This window comes from Cyanistes caeruleus, chromosome 12 (genome assembly GCF_971803275.1).
Source record: "Cyanistes caeruleus chromosome 12, bCyaCae1.hap1.1, whole genome shotgun sequence".
Lineage (NCBI taxonomy): Eukaryota > Metazoa > Chordata > Aves > Passeriformes > Paridae > Cyanistes > Cyanistes caeruleus.
Genome location: NC_141712.1, coordinates 10,787,009 through 10,810,205, shown reverse-complemented (window position 1 = coordinate 10,810,205; position 23,197 = coordinate 10,787,009). Strand labels below are relative to the sequence as shown.

At 38.7% G+C, this 23,197-nt stretch overlaps 1 protein-coding gene across 3 annotated transcripts in view; it reads left to right on the top strand.

The window, feature by feature from the left end:
• The window catches only part of TOX3 (TOX high mobility group box family member 3), a 73,245-nt gene extending 65,127 nt beyond the window's left edge, over positions 1-8,118 (top strand). For all 3 annotated transcript variants that reach the window (XM_086847594.1, XM_086847595.1, XM_086847596.1), the window contains 4 exons: positions 1,512-1,781; positions 2,927-3,154; positions 4,475-4,555; positions 6,257-8,118. In XM_086847594.1, the coding sequence (XP_086703720.1) occupies positions 1,512-1,781; positions 2,927-3,154; positions 4,475-4,555; positions 6,257-6,994 (1,317 nt within the window). In that variant the 3' untranslated portion in view covers positions 6,995-8,118. The remainder of the gene's footprint in view (positions 1-1,511; positions 1,782-2,926; positions 3,155-4,474; positions 4,556-6,256) is intronic.
• The last annotated feature ends 15,079 nt before the right edge of the window (positions 8,119-23,197 follow it).

Sequence of the window (23,197 nt, the reverse complement as noted above, 5' to 3'; positions counted from 1 at the left end):
GTTTGTTTTTACTGTATAAACTCCAGCAGAAAGAGACATGAATGTCAAATTCGGAATTAATATGATTTACTGCCGTAGGGAAGCAGTGAGCTGCAGTATTTGTGTATAAAGATACATGAGGCAGGGTGTGCATCTTCTCTAACACGTGTTGCTTCTTTGTATGGCCACCCTTGTCCCAGCCAAGGAAAGGCTTGCAGGAGCATAGAACCACTGCCTCTGTTGAGGGCAGAGTTATAAAAAGTAAGGGAAAGTCATTTGGGCCAAACTTTTATCTTTATGCTGACACAGATTTTTGAAAACTGGTTTGTACTTATCCATACTTAATAAGAGAGCACCAGGAAGGTCAGACTCTGTTGTGGAAATCCAGTGGGCTCCCACAATTGCTGTTTTGTTCTGTATCATTTCATTAAGGATCATTGCACCTGCTACTAATTGCAACGTGGCTTATTAATAATGAAAGAGTTTTCAAAATCTAATTTATTTCTCATGTTTCTGGCTGCTCAAACAATGACTGTAGATTAATCAGGTTGCTGAATCAATTTGTGAGCTATTTATTCTCTTATTAACTTTTTAAAAAATCTTCTTTTCTGTTTACATCTTCCTTCATTGTGTATTGATCTGTGTGTGGTCAAAGAAAAAAAATTAGTTTTCATAGGCAGATTGCAGCTGCCTTTACCTTCAGGGTATTGCTTCTTTTTATTTACAAATGTGGTAAATGTTGTGCAGATGTAGGGGACACGGTTTGTGCCCTCAAGAAAAAGTAGAAACTAAACCAGTCAAGCACTTGTGTTTCTGGATTGTGGAAACAAGAAAAACAAAGTCAGTGATTTGTATATTGATTGCTACTTCCACACATTTGATTGTTGGATTAAAGATTAAAATGTGCAGTTTTATGTGGTACTTGCCAAGAGGGATCTTTAGGAGTGTTTAGGATTACTGGGCTGGTTCTCCAGCCTGCTGCAGTGAATGCACTCCAGACCTGGCAGGGCAGTGTTCTGTGTTCAAAACAGTTTTAAAATCCCACTCAGACAGGACTGGTTTATACCTACTGCTGTTACTTCTAATGGCCAAGAATAACTGAAAGCCAGTAAAGGAAGATGCTTTTCTCTCTTTCCATATATCCCCTCATCCTGCCCCAATTTTGTTTACTTTCTGACAATAGTTTGTGTCTCCTCATTGACAATGTTTTCCTGAATCCTCAGACATCCTGTTTCCCTATTGGTATGGTATTTCTCACTACATCAAGAAAACAAATGTTTAAAAATAGAGAAATGCAATTCTTAGTCAAAAAACCAAAACAATGAGCCCCATTTGGAGGGAAAGTGAAGTCTGGGGCAATTACAGTTACTGTTGCTGCACTTAATTTATTAAAAATATATTTAATACATTAAAAAGAAAGGAAGTGAACTGCATGTTGACAGTGTTGGTTCTGTAAGCCTGTGCAAACAACTTCACCTGATACTGCTGCAGGGTAACTGCTGACATCTAACCAACATTTCCATCTCTTCTAGGATCAGAGTCACACACAAGTTTCCCAGTACCGCCAGGATCACTCTCTGATTATGAGATCTATTGTCCATATGACTGATGCTGCTCATTCGGGAATTATGCCTCCGTCTCAGCTCACCACCATTAACCAGTCTCAGCTGAGTGCGCAGCTGGGGCTAAATTTAGGAGGCACTAATTTGCCACACACTTCTCCCTCCCCTCCTGCAAGTAAATCAGCCACTCCTTCCCCATCTAGCTCTATCAATGAAGAAGATGCAGATGAATCAAACAGGGTAAGTTATTCCATGTGCTGCAGTGAGCACGCTTCACACATCCTCACGCGGTATTTTCATGGATGGGGCAGTATCAGCTCAGCTGCAATGTGGTCATTTAAAATACAAATGTTATGGGAAAGTGAAATATGATTAATTTGCTAATTACCTCCTTTACTTAAGAAATTTCCATACTGCCCCCATAATAATAAACCTAAGAATAGGCATATGTATCTATTTTTATTTATTTTTTTTGTATAATTTGGCTCAGGTTTTCAGATTTATTGAATCTCTTTAGGCATCAGTTTTGGACAGTTTTGTCATTTTTGGTATCCTGGAGTCATGTAAAGCATAAATATGTTTAGGGAGAAGTAAAAGAAGCTTTCTTCTAACTGAAGTTTGAACTTTAAAACTTATAAAACTTTTTTGTTTAAATAAATCTCCTATAAAAGGAAAAAAATATTGACCAAATGAAGTACAAATGTTGTTATAGCAGTATACGTAAAAGGCCTAATTTAAGACTGTTCCATGAAGGGTTTTCTCATTAAGTTGATGAAAGTTATACATGTGGAAAACTTATTGTAGAGGGTCCTCAAAATATCAAAGTAAATTACTATCATAGAGGTATGATACATATTTACATATTTAGAGCCACTTGATCCCCTAGCTGCTTTTTGCCTGAAGGGTGGGATTTTTAACCTCTGGCCCATGTCTAAATTGCCAGTCTAAGCCTTGGAATTGGGAAATGCCTCCAAGCTTTTGCCTTTTGAGACAACTGCTGAGATTTTATCTTAATGGAAAATGGCCAATGGAAAATGGAAAGACTGCCTCTTCAAAATATGCTATGAATTAAATCTTAATTTTTTTAAATACAAATTACCATTGGGGTGTCCTTTTCCAGGTCAAGCTCATAAGATGTGGCTCTCAGAGCTGTGCTTAAAATGAGTAGTAGCTACTCATGCATTTAGTTCCAGTAGATCCAATAAGATTATCTAAGTACTTTCTGGTAGAGAGAAGGGCCTGCACAACAGGACTCTCCCAAGTATTGCCCACACAATAGCTTTATCCATATAATATTATTGTGACTGACTGTCAATAATTTTTTTGCAATTTATCTGACTTATTTCAGGCATTTATTGACTGTTCTTGTTCTTACTGTTTCTTAGGCTACTGGAGAAAAAAGAGCTGCCCCAGATTCTGGCAAGAAGCCCAAGACTCCAAAGAAGAAGAAAAAGAAAGACCCCAATGAGCCACAAAAGCCAGTGTCAGCATATGCCCTTTTCTTCAGGGACACACAAGCTGCAATTAAAGGACAGAACCCGAACGCTACATTTGGAGATGTTTCAAAAATAGTGGCATCTATGTGGGACAGTTTAGGAGAAGAACAAAAACAGGTAATCAGTGCAGGGCTGTCTCACAAGAAAATATAGTAATCCTTGTAAAAAAATCCTCTTACCTCTGCTCTGAGCAGACCATGCTACTTGCTGATGTAGAACTCTCCCTCTGTAGAGCTGCATAGAGTTTTGAACTTGCTGAAAACCTGGCATCTAAAAATTATTTTTTTGTAAGAGCCAACAGGTAGTGTTAAATGGCTGTATTTGTCTTTAAATTTTAAAGGGCAGTTTGTAAAAGAGCTCAGGTTATAGTGTCCTAGAGTCCTCTTAAAACCATCTTTTGATGATTTCTATTTCAAAGCCCTTGTTTCCTATTAATAAGTTAGCAAAGAGGAAGGTACAGCATATTTACCATTTCCTTTGATCTGCCTTATGAATTTGTTACAAAGCGTGTTGATTTCTAACCTTTGAAGCCAATCCTCTGAGTCTCATTACAATGTTGTGTGTGAAATGCTATCTCCAACTCCAACTTGGTACAGAGTGATGAGTTTTGTACTTCCTTGAGGGTTATTCTTCTTTCTATACACATGGAACTGCTGCACATGGATTGAAGTGGGTTAAAAAACATCCTTTGTTTGCCTGTTCCCAGTTAATAGAAGCTTCTATGGGAGAATGAATTCCCAGACAGGACACCTTTTGGCAAGAGATTAATGGTATTTGTTTCTGAAATACATTTAGAAACTTTTAGTCTGATCTAACAGATGATAATGAACATGATTTAAAGGTGAACATTACTGATGATTAAAAATACAGATTTAGTCATTTTTGCCTAACTGTTCTTGTTTAACTCAGTGGGATTCTCTCATTCTGGCTCTGGGGAAAGTCCAAGCTCTTTGATCCACCTTTTTTAAAGGTGTACAGATTTTTTTATATGTAATTCAAATATTTGTTTTGAAAAAAAAATGCACATGTGTATTTTACTATTCTAGACTACTTCTGCTACATTTTGGCATCTCAAATACTCAATATTCTAATATCACTGCTACTTGGAATCAATAAAATACTGTTTTCTGGGGAAGGAAAGAGTGCATAAGTAGTCTTGTCAATCAGCTGGCTGCTCATACTGATGTCAAATAGCAGCCTTTTGTTATTCCTGATAATCAACATAAATTGTAGTGCAAGTCCAGCAAGTAGACCTGAAAGCCTGTAACCACCTGCAAAAATATTTAGAACTTTCAGGGAAGAAAAAGGACATCTAACAGTAGGATGTTTTCAGGCCTTTTGGCCTTTTTTTTTGTTTCTTTGCAAGTGATTTTCAGAGCATTCTGGCAAAAATATCTTAATAGTTGAAGTTGGTGAAATTGTGGTCTTTTTTAATAGGTGTATAAAAGAAAAACTGAAGCTGCCAAAAAAGAATACCTGAAGGCACTTGCTGCCTACAGAGCAAGCCTTGTTTCTAAGGTAAGCCTAATAATGCCTTCGATGTAATGCAAGTGAGCTTTTACCAATGATATTGAAATATTTGGGGCAAGGGGGGGGATGGTATGCAAAATAGAAGTAGAATCCTAGGATTTCTGTAATACAGCTCTACAAGATGTTGTGCTGCTGCTTGAACCCTGCTTAGTCTCTGCAAAAATAATTTCATCTCTCTACTGGCATACTAATGATTACCAGAAAACATCTTTGTAATTGTACATCTTCCTTGAGCTGCGGAGGCAAAGTAATGCACTTCACCACAAAAATATAATTCAGTCATGAAAAATATACTGACCTTTTGGCATTAATATTTGCAAGCTGTTTGCAGAGGTTTGTTTTTCCTCAAGTGCTGCTTCTCAAATGACAGGCTTGCTTTGCCTGTGAGTTGGAGAGCAGTTGTTGTGTGACAAAGCTTAAGTATTCTTGCAGGTGAGGGGAAAGAAATGCATAGTGGCTCTGAATTTGGAGAGTACTAAAAAATGGACTAGTTGGCAGTGAGGCCCATGGAGTATTTTAATGGATCCTGAGTTAAAATAAAACCTGTGAAGAAAACAAAGCTCTTCTGTCTTACTTGAGAATTTACACATCTAGACAGCTGCACTGTGCAGGTTGTAGTTTTGTTGCCTCTATATATCATAAATGGAAATGTGCTTATAGACACCTAAAATATTAAAACATGGGTAAAATATTACCAAGGTGGTTATTTAATAATATTTTATAAAGATCAATTACAAAAATATATTCAATCACAAGAAAGCAAGATGATATCTTAACTCCTGAGAGTATTTGTTTGAATATACAACTGCAGAGTATTAGTAAATCATATGGAAAGCTTCTGTGTATTTTAGTTGATGATTCAAAATACAGCATCAGAAATTATACATGTGTTTTTGAAAGCTGGAAGATTTCTTCTTCTTGTGTTAAGAAGGTGTGTTTTTCTGTTGCCTCTGGGACTTAGATAATATTCTAAAAGCCTCTAGTATCACAATGCTAAGCTTAAGAGCAGCAGGAATTCTAAATACCTTTGAGGGATATTATTTTGTGAATCTTAAGTTCCTTTTCCAAAACCATCAGAAATCATATTTTTTCCTCCAAATCCATGGGACCAGGACTGCCAAGTGACTTCTGGGTAGATTTCAGCTGGAAATGACACTCAAAGTCATTGTATCTCATCTCCTCTAAATTAACACCTCCTTGCTGTGGCTTTTTCACGTGAGGTGGTTGCTGAGGGTAGGGATGGGATAGACACTTGTGCAGCACAATTTATTACATTCTCAGGTGAATGTCTAAAGAGTGTCTGTTGATTGTTGGTTGATAACTCATGGGGTGGGGCGTGTATGTGCTGCTGACTCCCAAAGAGCAGGGTTTTCTAAAAAACATGTAAATGTGTTGGCCTGTTCTAGCTCTTTCAGCGACAAAATGTGACTCTGTGACTTTCTGGTGTTGATCAAGGGCACAAGTTAGTTTTTGTCCAAGGAAGACCTGGAGGTACCATATAGGCAGGTAGATATAGGGGTGATACAATGTATTGGTGATGTGTGACTGTTTTCAGACTGCAGATTGATCTTTTCTGATTGAAAACAAAAGATGACAAAGGTCTCTGAGAAGCTGTTACTTTTATTAGCATGTAAACAGCAACAATGTTTTTTCTGTTGAAAGGACAATTAATTTCTTTTCCAAACACAGGCTGCTGCAGAATCTGCTGAGGCCCAGACAATTCGTTCCGTTCAGCAAACACTGGCATCCACAAATTTGTCTTCCTCCCTTATTCTGAATAGTTCTCTTTCTCAACACCCGACGGTATCGGCGTCTCCCCAAACTCTTCAACAGCCTCTTTCCAGAGCAATTGCCCCAAAACCCTTGACCATGAGACTGCCAATGAATCAGATTGTGGCTTCTGTTACCATTGCCCCAAACATGCCGACAAACATTGCAGCTCCGTTGATAAGCTCCATGGGCTCAAACATGGTGGCAACGCCGTCTTCGTCTCAAGTCAGCCCCTCCATGCAAAGCCAGCAGCACCAGATGCAGCAGCTCCAGCAGCAACAGATGCAGCAGATGCAACAACAGCAACTACATCAGCATCAAATGCATCAGCAAATACAACAGCAAATGCAGCAGCAGCATTTTCAGCACCACATGCAGCAACATTTGCAGCAGCAGCAGCATCTTCAGCAGCAGATTAATCAACAGCAAATGCAACAGCAACTGCAGCACATACAGCTTCAGCAAATGCAGCAGCAGCAAATGCAGCATATGCAACACCAGTCACAGCCTTCTCCTCAGCAGCATTCTCCAGGAGCCCCGCAGATCACTTCTCCCATCCCTGCCATTGGGAGCCCTCAGCCAGCACCTCAGCAGCACCAGTCACAAATACAATCTCAAACACAGACTCAAGTATTATCGCAGGTCAGTATTTTCTGAAGATAAATGATCTTACAACATGGCTTTGTGTTGATGGAGGGGGTAGGGGTAAACCATATTTGGCTGAAAACTGTAAATTGTTGATGGTAGTTATGCAGGGATGCATAACAGATCAAATGATCCTCTAAAGTGTCTATTAGATAGGCAATAAAGAACTACAATGTAGCTGTGTATCATCTTTTAGCTGACTATAAATCATTTTGTTTAAAAGAAAAAATGCTGTTCTCTTTTTCATGTGATGCCTTTTTAATTTATTTAAGCTTTACCTACTATATGTGAATCAACTGGCCTAATAAATATCTGGACCTTATGACTGCAAAATGGCCTTTCAGAGTTATATGCTATAACCCTTCTTTCTTTAAAAGTGAGTAATGCACTTCAAGGCAGTATGAACTCATGAAGCCCTTAAAGCACAGTTGTAACTACCTGTAAAATTATGATTGGATTTCATACAATCATACTTGTATGACATGAGTTAGTTGATGGCATTTTTTGTCATGAAAAAATAGAGTAAATCACAGATTTTTGCCAAAGCTCTTATTTTTTTTTCTCTCCTAAATATCTTCAGAAAAACAAATGCAAGTAACTGGACTTAAATGTTTGATCCAACTTTTCACTTCATTTCTCCAAATAAATCTGCCATAGTTCGTAAGAAAATATATATTGACATTTACCCTCTTATGTTAATTCCAGTTACAGAACAAATGTGAATATTATATTCTGTGTTGAAGTGATGAGTTTCAGATTTAATACACTGTATTTTTAAAAGGGAAATGCACTTAAATAAAACTGTTATTACAGAAAGGTAAGATGAGAAATGCAAGTTATTAATACACTGTAAAACCAGTAGAATATTTAAATGAAACTCCACAACTGAATAATCAATGTAAATATTTTCTTTAAAAGTTGTAATTTTTCATATCATGTGTTGTAAAGTTTTCATAAATGAGGCTTTAATGTAAACACTGGTAACATGAATTATTAATTGCTACATTGCTTATTGTGTTTTTATGCTGTTTTATACTTTTTTATGAGTTATGATAGCAGCGATTAAGTTGTTTGTATTTTGCTTATCTAAAATAAATGCTTTTATCTTGCTATAGAATAAACACATTTCAGTAAAACTGATGAGCTGTAAGTCTTTGATAGAGAAACCAGAAATGTTTTCTTCTGCAAATGCTTTCTTGGACTTTTTTTAACTCCTTTGGGTTTTTATCAAGCATTCTGGGTGAGCAGGTACCAATGGGAACAGAGCAAGCACTTGGCTCTTGTACCCTCCAGGATGGTCTGCTGAAGAGTTGTGGGCAACTTCTCTGAGGTGTCTGTGACTTCAGAGAGAGAAAGCAAGTGGTGGAGTCACTGAACGGCCATGGTGCCCTGTGCTGCTGAGCTGGGGAACAGGGAAGTGAACCTGTCTCAGCAGCAGTGCTCAGAAATGTAAATCAGCACAAATTGTGGGTTTCTTTGTATCCGAGAGTTTCAGATGTAAATGCAGCTACTGCTGTGGGCTTCCCTCTGTAAGCCTCCAGCTCTTGACTTGGGCTGGTCCTGCGCTGTCTGACTTCTATTTTCTCATTAAGGTAGAACATGATGGAACGGGGAGGATGGAGGGGGCAGGTCTTTGATATGAAGGGTTTGGAAACATTAACATCCAGTGTGTTGTCAGGTTATTAGTGCTGTTCATATATTTTTGCTCTGAACAGAAAGTGGAGAGCCTTTATTTTCTTGTTTCCCTTCTTCGCCTGCAGTATCTGTGCTGTGAGTGCAGCCTGACCACTATCCCCAGTTGTCTGGCATGATTAATTACAGCATCTGTCCTGTCAGAAGCTATAATGAAGAGGTCTTGATAAAAATTGCAAATTACCACTGGCAACAATCTTAAACTGCTTATGATAAAATGAAAATTAAAAACAGCAAGTGTCAAGCCTGAGCAGAATCCTAATCCTGTTTGAGGCATGGCTACCATGCTCAGACCACAACCCAAAAATAATGCAACAGAGATCCCCAAAAAAGTTGCAGCGAGACTTGAGGGAAGAGGTACTATACCATGTGAGTTTCTTCATAATGAATTCAGCTTTCAATATTTCATCATCCTCAGGTACTCTGTTTATTATGTACAAATATTGAACAGCAAGAGATTCTAATTATAAATTTATAGATTTCTTGGAGCAGAAAAAAATCATGTGTAAATTGAAGCTTTTCATAATAGGTGTTAGTTGACAGCTACCCATGCTCCTAATAGCCTTAGCATGATATCTAATAATGCCTGGGATGGAGGGTATTTATTCCAAGTGCATTAGAAATGGCACGACAGAGGCTGGTTGGGAGAGATTTTGTGTGTGTCAGTTTTAACCAATGTTACATAACAAAGAAAACCATTTTATAGTCGCTTTTGAAACCTTTAGACAAATGTCTTCAGAAATAATTGCTAAACTGCATGTGACAGTAATTGTGTATTAGTTCTATAATTGTCATTTTGAAGACCTATGAAGTATCGTTGGAAAAATGTCACAAGTGATAAGAGTTAATTACAACTGAAGTCTGTTTTCAACTATTTGCAGCGAGAAGCAGGTGTTATTGCACTCATTAAATGGTTTCATAAATCCTGGGTTTTATCACATTTGATTAAGAGCTGCTGAACTACTGATGTTCAATTCCAGGAAAAATAGTTTTAATTACTGCAGCTAAAAAAAAAGAAAAAAAAAAAGGAAAATTAATCATCAAGCAGGACTGTACATTTTAAATATCAAAATTTGAATCTTGAAAAACTGGAGCATCCCTCTGCTTGCCACAAAATTATATTTTGCATTACCCACAATAGCATATTGCAGAACATCTTGTGTTTCAAACTGTGCAAGTTTGTGTTCATGTTCCCTAAGACTAAGTGAATAACTGTGCTATCATAGGTCATAAATAAAACTGCTAGTTTAAATCGCTTGATACACAATTTATACAAGAAAAATGCAATAATCTGTATGGTTTCAGTGTCGTGCATGGTTTTTAAGAATGTTTTTCTTCATAGCATTTACAAGCACTTATCTGCTCCCTTCTTTTCCCAAGGTTTCAGATGCTTTATCACCTCGGTTAACCACATTCTACTTTCACATTAACCCAGGTTGACACATGATGAAAGAACATAAGGAGGTTTAATTTTTAGCTGACACAGGGTCATTAGTTTCTAACTTGGAGAACAAAGCCTTTAAATACCTCTGTGCAACATAATCTCAATTTTATATTATCACCTGACCATTGTGGTTTGCAGGACAGATGGATTAAATATCTCAAGTTTAACCACAAGTCTTGCACTGACTCTTTTCAATGGGGATTCCTATTTGAATGGCTCCTTTTCCATTTCTCACTTCATGGAGTATTTTGCAGCACTGGACTGCATTCTAACCTTTCCCTCCCCCCTTTGTTTGGCTTTTGTTTTGCAACAGCTGTTATTATCGTTTTTGGTCAGCTGTGATTGCTGGAGGCAAAATAGGACCAGATGGTGTTTTGCTATGCATGAATGGCGAGTTAGAGGAGTTTAGATTGAATAGGCCAAGTTTGAATGGTGTCTATGCACCACCTGCCCTCTTCAGCAGCAGCACACACATCACAGGAGCATGATCTGTCTCAGACCTACTAGAATTGGATGGGAATGGAGAGCGCCTTGTTGGATTTTCTCCATATTTATTGATCTTCCATGCACTAACAGCATAATGCAGTACACAGTCAATTTGAGTTAATTGGATATGACACAGCATGTACATGTAATCTATCACCGGAGTCTCCTGGTACACTTTAGGGTTTGCTGCCACAAGAACATGCAGTATTAGCCTGCATTAATAGGCTAAGTGGATGGAAATAAACCAGGATCATTTGGTTCATTGTAGGGTTTGATTTGACAAAATATACCATAGTTTTACAATTGTACCATTGAAACTGCCAGAAATGCAGTTAACTATGAACATTTCTGATTTGATAGGCTGGGGCTGAGTATTTTGCTGCAGAAAAAAAAATATATGTCATTCCCATACATTTCTGTGAGGTTTGCCAGTGAAATTTGAACAAATATAGGGAGCAGGGTCCATAGGGATAGACCAGTGGTATCCAGAATAGTACCAAAGGGCTGCTTTGGTAACCTAAAACTGGTCAGAGAGGTGGAATTTAAATGTTACATAATTGTAAGAACTGTTGTATGCTCTGTAAAGGCTGACTGAAAGACATGGGGTATGAAAGACTTGTGCCTGGACGTTACAGAAGAAAATACATATGTTATGAATAATGAAAAAATAGACAACAATAATATATAATACATAAATTACTTGCATTGTTACAGCAGTTGGATATTTCAATGCCTACTTAATATGTAGCTGAGGGTTGTGATCATGCTCTAAGTTGGCAGGAGCTGCTCACTCGGTGTCTTTGTCTGTGGTGTCAGGTAGCCAAGTGAGCTACTTTATTATGAAAATTGCATCCAACTGAAAAAATGCTAAATATTTTCAAGCGCCTGTGGGAAAAGCTAGGTTTGTATTAAAGGATTTGGTTCTTAAAGTCACCAAGAAGTTAATGCTTCTCAGGTGCATCGGAAGGAGAGAATTTTCGATTATAATACTAAAATCTTTGAGAAGTGAATGTATTGCTTTGAACAAGCTGCTGTGACACTTCAATAGCCTACATTGGAGATTTGGAATGCATTCTGTTTACCTCAGTTAAAAACCAGAAGTGGTATTTTAAATAGTGGGTTTTGTCCAAGTTCTTGGAGAATTAACATCTTCAGCCCCTAAACAAAGTAGTGGAGAGTTTTCTTAGAAGGTTTCAAATTAAATTTGTTTTAATCCTCTAGGTAAAAAAAGGTGAACAGATAATTATATTTGTCCTGCAGTTATATGGACACTTCTAGGTATCATTTATTCTCTTTCCAGGAATATCTTTATGATGCAGTTCCCTTTGGTATGGTATTTTTCTCCAAACTGGAGTTGCTACATCATTGTAACTCTGCTGTTCTGATTGTAAAAGAGAGGCCTTGATCCAGAAAATAATTTAAAATGAGCTGATAATTCATGTATAAAAGAAGCAATTTCATTGAAGTGACTACTCATATGCTCTGTTATATAGTTGCACAAGTGCTTTCATAGATCAGGGGTCTAATTGCAAAGCATTGTATTTGTTTTCCAAACAGACCCAAGTATTCATAATAATAATCAGAACCTACAAGTTCTGCATTTTCTTTTATTAAATTCTGTTCAAAACAAGTCATTGGTCTCGTTTTCAAGTACAGGTATCTAACCTTAGTGCTAGTTCAATGACTGAATCATCATAATTATGTAAGGAATTACCCAGCTGATGGTGAATTGTATCTGCAGTCATTTAGAAGCGATTCTACTGTGCACAGGTCTGAAAACTTCTACCTGGGTCAGCAGTCACAGCTCTTGACTGAGCAGATGCCTTAACCAAATATTTGTATTTACAAAACAGAGAAGTTAATGCTGGCAAACAAAGTGCCAGGGTACCTGCTGGCAATATTTGTGAAACCTAAAGGGTATAGTTACTGTGGGCTGGTTTATTTTAGTGCTATAACCCATACTGTACTGATAACAGACATACATTGCATTAGCACAAAGTACATAAATAATAAATCTCTTGTTTTACAATTTTCTTGATGGTAGTTAAAAGTACTTAATCTTGGAATTGATTTTGATGTTCCAGGAATCATAAGAATTGACCATTACATTTAAGGAAATAGTAAGTAGCTGTACCATTTCTTATTTTCCTCTTCCTAATTTTGGAAGTGAAGAATATTCAGGGCCTGGAAATCAGAACTCAGTTTGGAAAATTCTGCTTTATGGACTGTTGATCAGGGGATTAGCACTGCTGCCCTGATATGTGTGTACATATATATATATATAATAAATAAAATCTTTACCCTGCTCCTATCTGCTCATCACCTGTGGGAAGCTTGTCCTGAAGAACTTCTCCTCTTTTAACCCCCCTTCACGTTCCTCCTGTTCCTGCGGGTCACAAGGAAATTAATAGATTGTGCACATAAACAATACATATTTTTGTTACAAAAGAGATGTCCAGATGGGTGCACTTAATTGTATGTGGCAAATATTTAAAATATACATAAATCTAATCATGTATTTGGGGATTTTGGGGTTAACATGTTAGGTGCTTTGCTGCACAGACTGCCAGAGGATTTGGTTACTGCTTACCATGCCTTGGCACTGACAGAATATGGATAAAGCTAGTGATAATTATCATCCTTCTGTAAACAGACTTTCTCCCTTATAGAATGGTGGCAGATAAATCTATAGGAGTTTTGGTCAATTACAGCAGACAAGTGTATTACAGCAAATCTTGAGCCCATGTTGAAATACATGTAATTCTGAGTGTCAATTTAGATACTTGTGTTTCTGTAAAGGCTGGGCAATCTCTCTTTTTTCCTTCCTTTTATCCTTTAACCTAAGTTATCCTTCACTTCAGAAAACAACCAGAACTTGCTAGCAGGCTTGGACAAATTAAACATCCTTGGACAAAAATTGTGCTACTTTCACATTCATTTCTGTTGATGTTTCCTTTAGCTGTACTTGGCTTTAAACTGAAGGTGGAGTTTGCCCTGATTGTTTCTTTCCATTTTCAAAGCTGCTGATCAGCAAGAAAACAGAACTGATGCACACTTGTGCATCCCTGCCCATGCAGCTGCACAACAGGCAGCTCCCACCGGGAATGGTGTCCCAGCGCCGCAGGATGTGGATACAGCACAGGCTCCACGTTTACCTCATGTCACATCACTTTGGTGTTAAAGCAAGGTATAACTGGACATTTCAAAGGCAACAGTGGGCCACTGCAGCCTCTGGTGGGGCAGGAGATCTCCCCGGTGCCAGCGCACCTCACTCACAGCACCACCGAGCACTGCACCTATGGAAAAGTAAAACGAGCTTTGCAGTGTGCTCAGGGCTAAATAAGAGCCCATGAAGCCAGTAAAAAATAATCCAAATTATTTCAGGATACTTTGGACCAGGGCTTAGCTGAAAATGGACAGAGAAATGCAGACATTATGAGCATGCTTGTAATTTTTTCCAGTGACGTAGGAATATTTCTTGGAGAAAGAGAATTTGGAGGAGAGGGAGGAGCAGCAATTTTCCTTTTGAATTGAGTGAATGAAAACTGTTGGGTATGTGTTGCTATCACAGCAAAGTGTTTCTATCCAGGCTCAATGTTTCAGCATGTAAACAACTTCCACTGAAATCTGCAAAGTGCCTGTGCAGAACATCTGGGAAAATATTTGTGCTTTAAATGCATTAAGCAAAATGATAATGTTATTTGACTTCGGTTAATCAATAATGGAGTAAAAGTATAATGCTTTGAAAAACTTCTGCCATACAATACAAAGTCAATGAAATAAAAAAAATTACTTTCTTCTTTTTAAAATCTGCATAAATTGTAGTGGGGTTTCATTTTAGGAAGTGTGGGGTTTTCGCCCTATCTTTATCTGTATATTTTATCTGCAGTTTGTTGCTTTAGAACGCATTTGTCCACTGTAGACAAAATATGCACTTTGTTCAATTCCTTACTTGAGGTCAAATTCTCTTGAGGAGAACAAGTGTGGGTTGTGTAGCTGTCAAAAGAGGGTTTAGTGCTTGACCCAAAGAAGCATTCAAAGCCCAGATCTTTCTTTTTTTTATTGCTTTTCATTTTCATTGTTTGTACTTTATACTTAAGAAGGGGCCTCTGCGCAGGGGAAAGCCCCTGCTTTCGTATTCACAACCAGCAGCCTTCTACTGAAACACCTCAAAAGCTTTTCACAGCAAGAATTTGGAAAGCACTGCTCTGTGTCAACTGCTGGTGCATAATCAGGCTGCCCATGGAGGGTCTGGGGCAGGATGTGAGGATGCACGTGCCGGATGGAGCCCAGGGAGGATGGGATGGAGGAGCTGGAGGGATTCAGGGCATATGCGTAAATGATCTGGCAATAAACAGAAAATACAAGAGGTCTGTAAGCTTGAGTGCAGTAAAGCAGGAGTGTGAATCCAAAAGGTAAGTTGCTGAATTTATGTAGTTTAGAAGGTACAGACAATAGCTGTTTCACTCAATGGGAAGTGAAAAGTTGATGATGCACTTTTATATATCTGCGCTCCAACAGAAGTTGTCTTACATTTTCTACAGTGTGTATATAGTGTGCACAAGCTCAGTGGTAGAAATAGCCATAAAAAAAGCCAGAGATTTTCTGAAATTATTCACAATTACTATTGTGAATTATGATTAGAAAGTATAAGTTTTGCATTACTTTTTTTTTAATAGAACTACCGTGCAATTATACTTGTGTAAGCTATTGCCACTATGAGGTACTTTATTTTAAAAAATGCAAAATGCTTGTAGTGTTCCTAACTGGACAGGAGTTTTGGTTAACATAGAAAAGTGGTAAAGGTGATTTCAAATCCTTTCAATCCACATTGGTAAGACCATTGGCCTTATCTTTTTCATCTTGCACTAAAGTTCTCCAGGGCCATTCCAAGGAAGCCAGGAGCACAAGAGGACCAAACAGATGGACTGAGATACCAGAAACCTGAGCAGTGGAGGAAGGTCACCTCTTTAGAAAGTTACACAATCCTTGTGGGAGCCTGGCTCCCAAGTAGGGTGATTGATTTCAGGTCTTCCAGGTGGGAGGTGGACATTGCACAGGCCCTGCCCTCTGCTGCTGAAACAGAGTGAAAGAAAAGGAGATGACAAGATAATTGGTCATCTACATAAATTGAGACAAAATATATATACTATGGAATAATTTTGCCCCCTTAAGAAACCCTAATAAGGAGCAGTTGCTGGCCTACTCAGACAAGTAGGCATTCATGTGAGGAAGCATGGTTTTAATTACACTGATCTCCAGTCAATATCTGAGAGCCAAGGAAACACAAGGGTACATGAGCATTCTGTACCAGCATCAGGTGCTGTAAGAAACTGAGTCCTTGGAACAAAAAGTGGTTAGATGATCCCTTTGTGAATTTAATGGCACTTGAATAAAAAGTAATTAATCCCCTACAGTATCATATGTAGAATTTCCATTCCAAACTTTTTTGTTTAGTATCACTGATTTTGGGTATCACCTCTTGAAATCCATTGTAAAGCTCACAGTGGCTTTGGAGCTACTGGACCAAATCTTGACAGAGCAGCTTCAGTACTTTTATAATGTAAAGGAATTATTATAACTCAGAGCTGTGCTTCTATTCCTGCTGGCAGCAAGATGAGGACTGTTTGACTCAGTCAACAGTCCCTTTCCCCTTTGCAGCCCTGTATGAATGATTGTCAGCAGTACTGAGGTTGGGCAAAATTTGGGGGTTAATTTGGTGCTGAAAGAGTTGATATTGTTTCTCCTTATAGAGATTTAGGTATTTAATCAGTATTTAAGCTGCATTTAAGCAGCTAATAATTTAAAATAAAAGGTGCTTCCTCTACTGTCCCAGTATTTGGTCACAAAGCAACACCAATATTGCTGGTTTTACTGTCTTGACACAGAGGTGGGATTAGATTTTCTACCCTACTTCTTTCCTACTTTTTGTACATATACAACTCTTTTAAGCAATACAGATTTGATTAAAAAAAGTCAACCCAGCAGCATAAACCAAAACCAACTGTGTTCATTGAAGCATTTTGTACATCATAGTGCTACTTACCATTCTTATTCATCTGGCGTTTACAGAGAAAGCCTGTCTTGATATCTTGAAGGCACTTTTAATGAGTACACATCATGAATTTTCCAACTGCTTTTAGATTGAAAATGATTTCCTTTCTATTTGTCAGAGAATCATGTTATTTTACATTTTAAAAGGTTCTTGCACACCTCCCCAGCACCTGGATTGTAAGTGATTATTGGCTATTGTAGTTTGAAAATGAAAGTTGGTAGAATTTACTTCAAGCCTGTTCAACTAAATAAAAAAGTTAACTTCTGCTGAAAAAAAAAGAATAAAACTGTCACATAGCCACTGAACCCTCAGATAAGTACCTGTTTTGATATATTCATGCAAAAGGTTAAATACTGCACTCCTTTTCTGTACAGCACCTGTACCAACCATCACATGCCCTCTTGCAGAATATTCAACCTGACACACTCCTCCTGTCAGCATGCTGAAAGTTTATGAGGGTTCAAAGCATGGAGAGGTCAAAATCCATCATCAAGGAAAATCCATTCAGGTTTCTTCAACATGGACATTTCTGGTTTGGGAAGCCTCCTGATAAAACTATCTGGAGACTGGAAAGCAATCTGGGAAAATAGGATGTTGTGTGTGTCTTGTGCTCATCCCAGAGCAGCTGATTTTGGACACTAGAGACCAGACTGGGTACACCTTTGCAAACCCTGTTTTTAAGTCTTATGTTAAATGGACTAATTTTAAAACCACTGCAAAAGTTACTCTGGCTTTGGAAAGTTTTAGAATGGGGAAGGTTAATCTTAGTTTCATGAACAAACTCTACAGGCAAAATCCATGCAAGTGGGAAGGCAAGTAAGTGGGAAAATTGACTATATCAGGTTAAGTTAGTTTTTTCCAAGCCCTAAGCCTAACTGCCAAGTACTGAGCAGTAACTACTAATTTTCTTTCTTTCTCAAACTGTAGATGCATTAGAAGTATTTCCTTATTTTATTGCTTGAATACTACCAAAGATGAGCACACTCAGCATTGACCTGCCCTGGCAAACTGGCCAAACAACTCTTAGTTTCAGAGAGAACAGATGGAGGCTCCTGCCTGTAAGACCATGGCTGCTGCTTGATCACCACTAATAGGGTGATTTTCCTGACTGGACAGTTTGGTGTAAGAAAATATTGCGTATTTTCACCATAACCTTGTAAAACTTCACTTTGCATTTGAAAATATTTGGAATGAAGAGAAATAATGAGCTATCTCTACCCCCTTAAATAGATAATTGATAATATGAATATTAAGAAGCCCAATCTAAAGAGTTACTGAGTGATTTGCTGCAAGTTACTGTGAATTAGTCTGCAAGGACGAAAACAGGATTACAATTTAAAGATTGTAATTCAGTGGCTTAGAATTTGTACCACTTCTCATTCTCATTACATTTGCAGGAATTAAGCACTCCTGTCACACAATTTAGCATTAACTAGGATAAAAGAGATTTATCGTTTCTGTTGTTATTTTGATCGTACAGACAATGGCAGAGAGCAGCCAAAACCATCGTTAGTTTTAATATTGGCTGGTGACATACATTACTGTCTGGGAAAGCATGGCAGGGAGTGGGAAGGACCATACCCCATGGATGGTCTGAAATTAAAATCTTCCTTTGATGGTTTAGCAGAGCAAAGCCATGACTGTGCTGGCGAGCAGCCTGCTTCCCTCCGCGACCCCCAAGGAGTGAACTTCCTTCCAGCGGTGCGGGGCCATGGAGTTAAAGGCTCCTGGTTCTCTGTGCTGTGGTTGCCCACACTTGGAGCACTTTTCAAGTGTTCCCACTCCCAATCCAGTGGTTGGGATTGTGGTCAGACTATTAATAGTGGCCTTTGAGCGGATTCCTTGAACGGGAGGCTCGGTGGAATCCTGGCAGTTCTCCGGGCTTAAGCAATTTAATGCTCATGCCTGGGATTTAGCATACAGTCTGCTCAGTGTTCATATTTAAGGACAAATTTGCAGACAGAGAGCAGAAAAATGCCTTGATTTCTAGCTAGCTATCACACATGGCTGTACAGTTTTCGTGTGAGATCTTTACAGAGAGATCTAAGGCTTGTTTTCCAAAACTCACCAGCAGAGAATATGATGGCAGTTCTTATGCAGAAACAAAGCTCTATTTATGCAGGAAAGCTGTTTGTTTGTTAATGATCTTATGTAGGTAATAGCTAGTAGTAGTGATGGTAATTCATTTACCCAAAATACTTGTATTTATTTTTGTGAAAGATGACATACATTGACTTCTTCAGTGCAGATATAAAGAAATATCTGTTGTGTTTTACAGAACAACTGCCTTTTCTCTCTTTTTTCCTTTGTCCCTTGAGCTTTAGAGTATGACTATTTAATTAAAAAGATTGAATGAGAGACCAAGTTTAATTTTTTCTAAACAATAAACTCCAACATATTCAACAATGTCTCATGCCTTCCTGGCATTTTGACGTACGCCTGCAGCAGAGTCTATTGAATTTGGTATGTGACTAAAATCTAACAAAGAACACTGTCTACTGAACTTTAAATCTGCTTGGTTAAATCATTCAATGTGCTGTACAAGTTGTACAGCTGAAATTGAAAGTAAGCAGAGCCCTTAAAAAACTCAGCCAAGAAGCAGCTTAGCTAAAATTCTCAAGATACGACTTAGGAGCTCTGGGGTAATTTTTACAGTAAAAAACTCACTGAAATGATTATGTGAATCCACCTTATTTTTTGCTCTTGTTACTTTTTCATGCTTCATTACTACTTAAATTAAAACTATGATAAATGTGTTTGGTTGGATCCTTGCAACCAGTTGCCACAATGCTTGTTATTTGGGTAAATATATTACTGCAGTAAGAATCCTGTCTGAATGAGCTGCAGAATTGGCTCAGCATTGACATCCATACAGTTAGACAATAAATCCTTCTTTTGCAGGATGAAAAAAAAAAAAAAAAAGCCCTGTACTGGGAAAATAGAAGTGTTCTTCTGCATCTCCAGTACATCTGTTTGTCAGACAGTACTCTGCAGGGGAGACACTTCCATCTATTGACACATTGTAAATAATAAATAAAAATAACAATAAGGCAGTACATTATCACATTTAAATAACAAATAAGCAAAATACGAGGCAACACCCACTGACCTTTGAAAGATCTACAGAGACTACATTTCATGCTAGGTGGGTCCTAGAGGAATGGGCAAAAAGATATGAGAATACTCTTAGAAATCTGGTGAAATGATGGTTATTATAAATCCTGGGCTAAGGATTCAGCTTTGGTCAAACTGTTAAAAGTAGTCATTGGAAATAGAAAGTGAGCATGTTTATGAGCTGTTTAATACAATAATCTGAAGCCATGTTAAACTTAAATGACCTGTTCCACATGGAGATTGCACCCTGAATTTTATCAGGGAAGTTATAATGAAAATAGCAGGTGTCCTATTGCTTTTTGGTCAATTACCATAGTTAATGAATGAAGCAATTTTTTTATTACAATTTAATTACCTAAGATTGTTCAGCTCACTTGTAGCATCTGTTTTTTTGCAAGAGCCTGCATGTTGAACCCAATTTTTTAAAAATTAGGTCATCTAGAGCACAAAGAGCTTGATCCAGCGCTGTGCATGTGAACTTCTCTACCCAGGAGGATGAGAGATGAGCCCCAGTGTCAGGGACTGCATCCTTTTGCATTTCAGAGTAGAACTATTTCATCCACCTTGGTCTTCCCACCTTCTCACTTTTTGCTGGAGCTCTGTCCCAGCACTATTTCTCAGCACCAATGACCATGACCATCAGCAACAGAACAGTGTTTATGCAACTCCAGTCTCTGATTTCAGGCTGTGACTTCTGCACACGTGTGAAGTCAGTTGCCTTAACTGTTGAGGAAAGAATTCCTCTTCTAGACTTTCCTTGGATGTCTGTCCTGATTCTCCTTCTGATGCTGTACCCAGCCAAAATGCTCAAGTGGTACTGTTAGCCTGGACACTCCCAGCCTGGTGGGCTCTAGGCTAAACAGAAGGGACTCATCTCTTACAAATGGGATGTCTGGATGCCACAGGAGCACTTCACTGCACTGTGTAGCCTTGGCATATTCATTGCAAAATATCCTTATGGCTCACTGGGCAGGAAGCACCTGTGGTACTGAGATGCACTCCTGCTACCAGAAGACATCAATTCAACAAATGAATTATTGAGTAAAACTCTATGGTCAGACTAAGGCAATCACAGGGATCCCTTCTGCCCCTAAAATCTATTATCTTAATTCTCTTTTACCCTAAGGGCATTTTACACCCCTCTAGCAATGTAAATGGACCTTAAGGGCTGAATATTTATATCCCCTTTGAGGTATTTTTATGTTGCCAGTGATGCCTCAGATATCTTTGTGTGAATGAGAATGAGGAACTCTGAGTCTCTCAATTGCCATGCTGGAAGTTGGCTCAGGGGTTGGGGTTTTGCTTGATTCTGTGGTTTTCCAAGTCTGATCAATGCAAGCAGACTGTTTGGGAGTCCATGTAACTTTGTTCATGCCTTTTGTGCTGGGGATTGACATGTACATGACATAACCAATTAACCACCTGCCTTTGGCATACTGCTAAAATCAAGGTGTGTATTTTTCCAACATTTGCTGTGAAATCATAACAACCTGTGTAGATGTGAAAAGAAGCCTAACAGTAAATCTGAAATGGTCTGGACTCTAATCTTGGAAACAAGTCCTGATGGCTCCCAGCAGACATCAGATGTTTCTGGGGTGCTGGTGAATCTCCGCTGGTGAGAATCCCAATGGCACCAGGAGTTGAGTTTGAAAGTAGAGCTACTTGACCTAGGGTTGCCTATCAGTGTTATGTGTCCAAAACTGGGGTTTTTTTCCATTAAAACCTGCACTAGGATGGCCCTGATATGCATCATACTACATTCTAGTAGCAGCTTTATCTTTCTTGTGGTCTAAATGTAATCCAATAATAAACAAAAATTCCTGGTGGGTTCTTGGATTAGATGAACATCTGCTCACTAATCTGTTTTTAAACTGCATAGTGCCTCTTTCCTGTAAGCTTTTTACTGGGATGAAAAGACAGTGACAAAGAAATAAATTAACTAACTAACTAACTAACACACTAACTAAATAAATAAACAAATAAATAAATAAAATACTCAAGACCAAAAGAAAAATTTAGATGCTCCAGATTCCTCCTGGATAAACACTGGCATTCAGCACTTCCTGGAGCACAGCACTGCTCCCTGCACAGAGCTCTTCACTCTGCTAACAGCAGCCCCAATGCCTCCTACAGTGAGAGCTCTTTTTGTTTCACTGGGCATTGGATGCAGGGATACAAGCTCCAATGACACATGGCAGGAGAAAAGCAGACACCCGAGAACAGATTCCTCTGTTGCATAATTCCACTGCTGAGAAATGTGCCAGGGAATGCTGAATTATGACCAAGACTTTTCCAGGTTCCCTTCTCATTGTCTTCATAACCCAGTAGAAAACTGTGACAGCTGGAAATGAGGAAAAAAATGGAGCTTTATTGCTTACCAGGGGAGTCAGATGGCCTTCAGCAATTACTGTAAGTGAGAAGTGCTCCTTTTTAATGCATCTGTTGCAAATCTGTGGACCTCGCTTGTATATCTGTAGGGATGGTTTTTTTGGTTCCAAAATGCTCCTGAGCACTGGTAAATGTCTTCAACCTCCTGCAAATGCAGAAGTGCAGCTACTTCTGCAAGTGCCCAAGACATTGTTATGCCTTCTCTGGGCAAGGAATAGCAAAGTGGGACAAACTAAGCTTAAAATTAAAAACAGACCCCAAAATGGAAGCTGTTCAAAGAAAACAGCAGGGAATAAGTTTTGCTGCTGTTGGTTCTGGGTTGTTCTTTTATTTTTTTTCTGTTTTGTTTTAATTTTTATTTTGAATTACTGGACCTGTTGGCAGGGCATGTCCCCACATACTCCCACTGCCCACGGCTGCTGGGGGCACGCGGTGGCAGCACGGTCTGGCCACTCCGGTTTGCAGAGAGCTGTGGTGCCAAAGTGAGGAGAGGACTCAGCAGCCCAGCAATGCTGGTCACAGCACACCCAGCCTTGTTGCACAAGTGCTTTAATGAGGCAACAGGCTCCTCAGAGCTTATTGCTCTGGATTACACCATGTCACCTTCCGTCACACTGCCTGAAGCCCTAAGTGAGGCTGACATGGTGGAACTCAGGGGATCTTGATGTGGAATGTTATTACATGCTGCAGTGTGTGAGAAAAATCAAAGTTTGCCTCTCATGGCATCAGGTGCTCACTCCCCACTTCTGCAGGGGCCTTGCAGTCCAGCTTCTGTCAGGTGGTCAGTAGGGTAGGTGTTTGGAAGAACTGGGATATTTTCATTAAGCAATTTCAAATCTCATTAGCAAATTTTCATAAAGTGATAATGCAGTGGCAATATTAGCCATATAATTCATATTAATCCAATATGAAAGTCACTCTCATGCTAGGGAAAAGTGCTAATAAAAGCCTTTTATATTACAGTCTAGCAGCACGTGCATCAGTGTGCTCTTAATGAAACGTTGCAGAATTTTAATCTCCCGGAATCAGTTCAAAG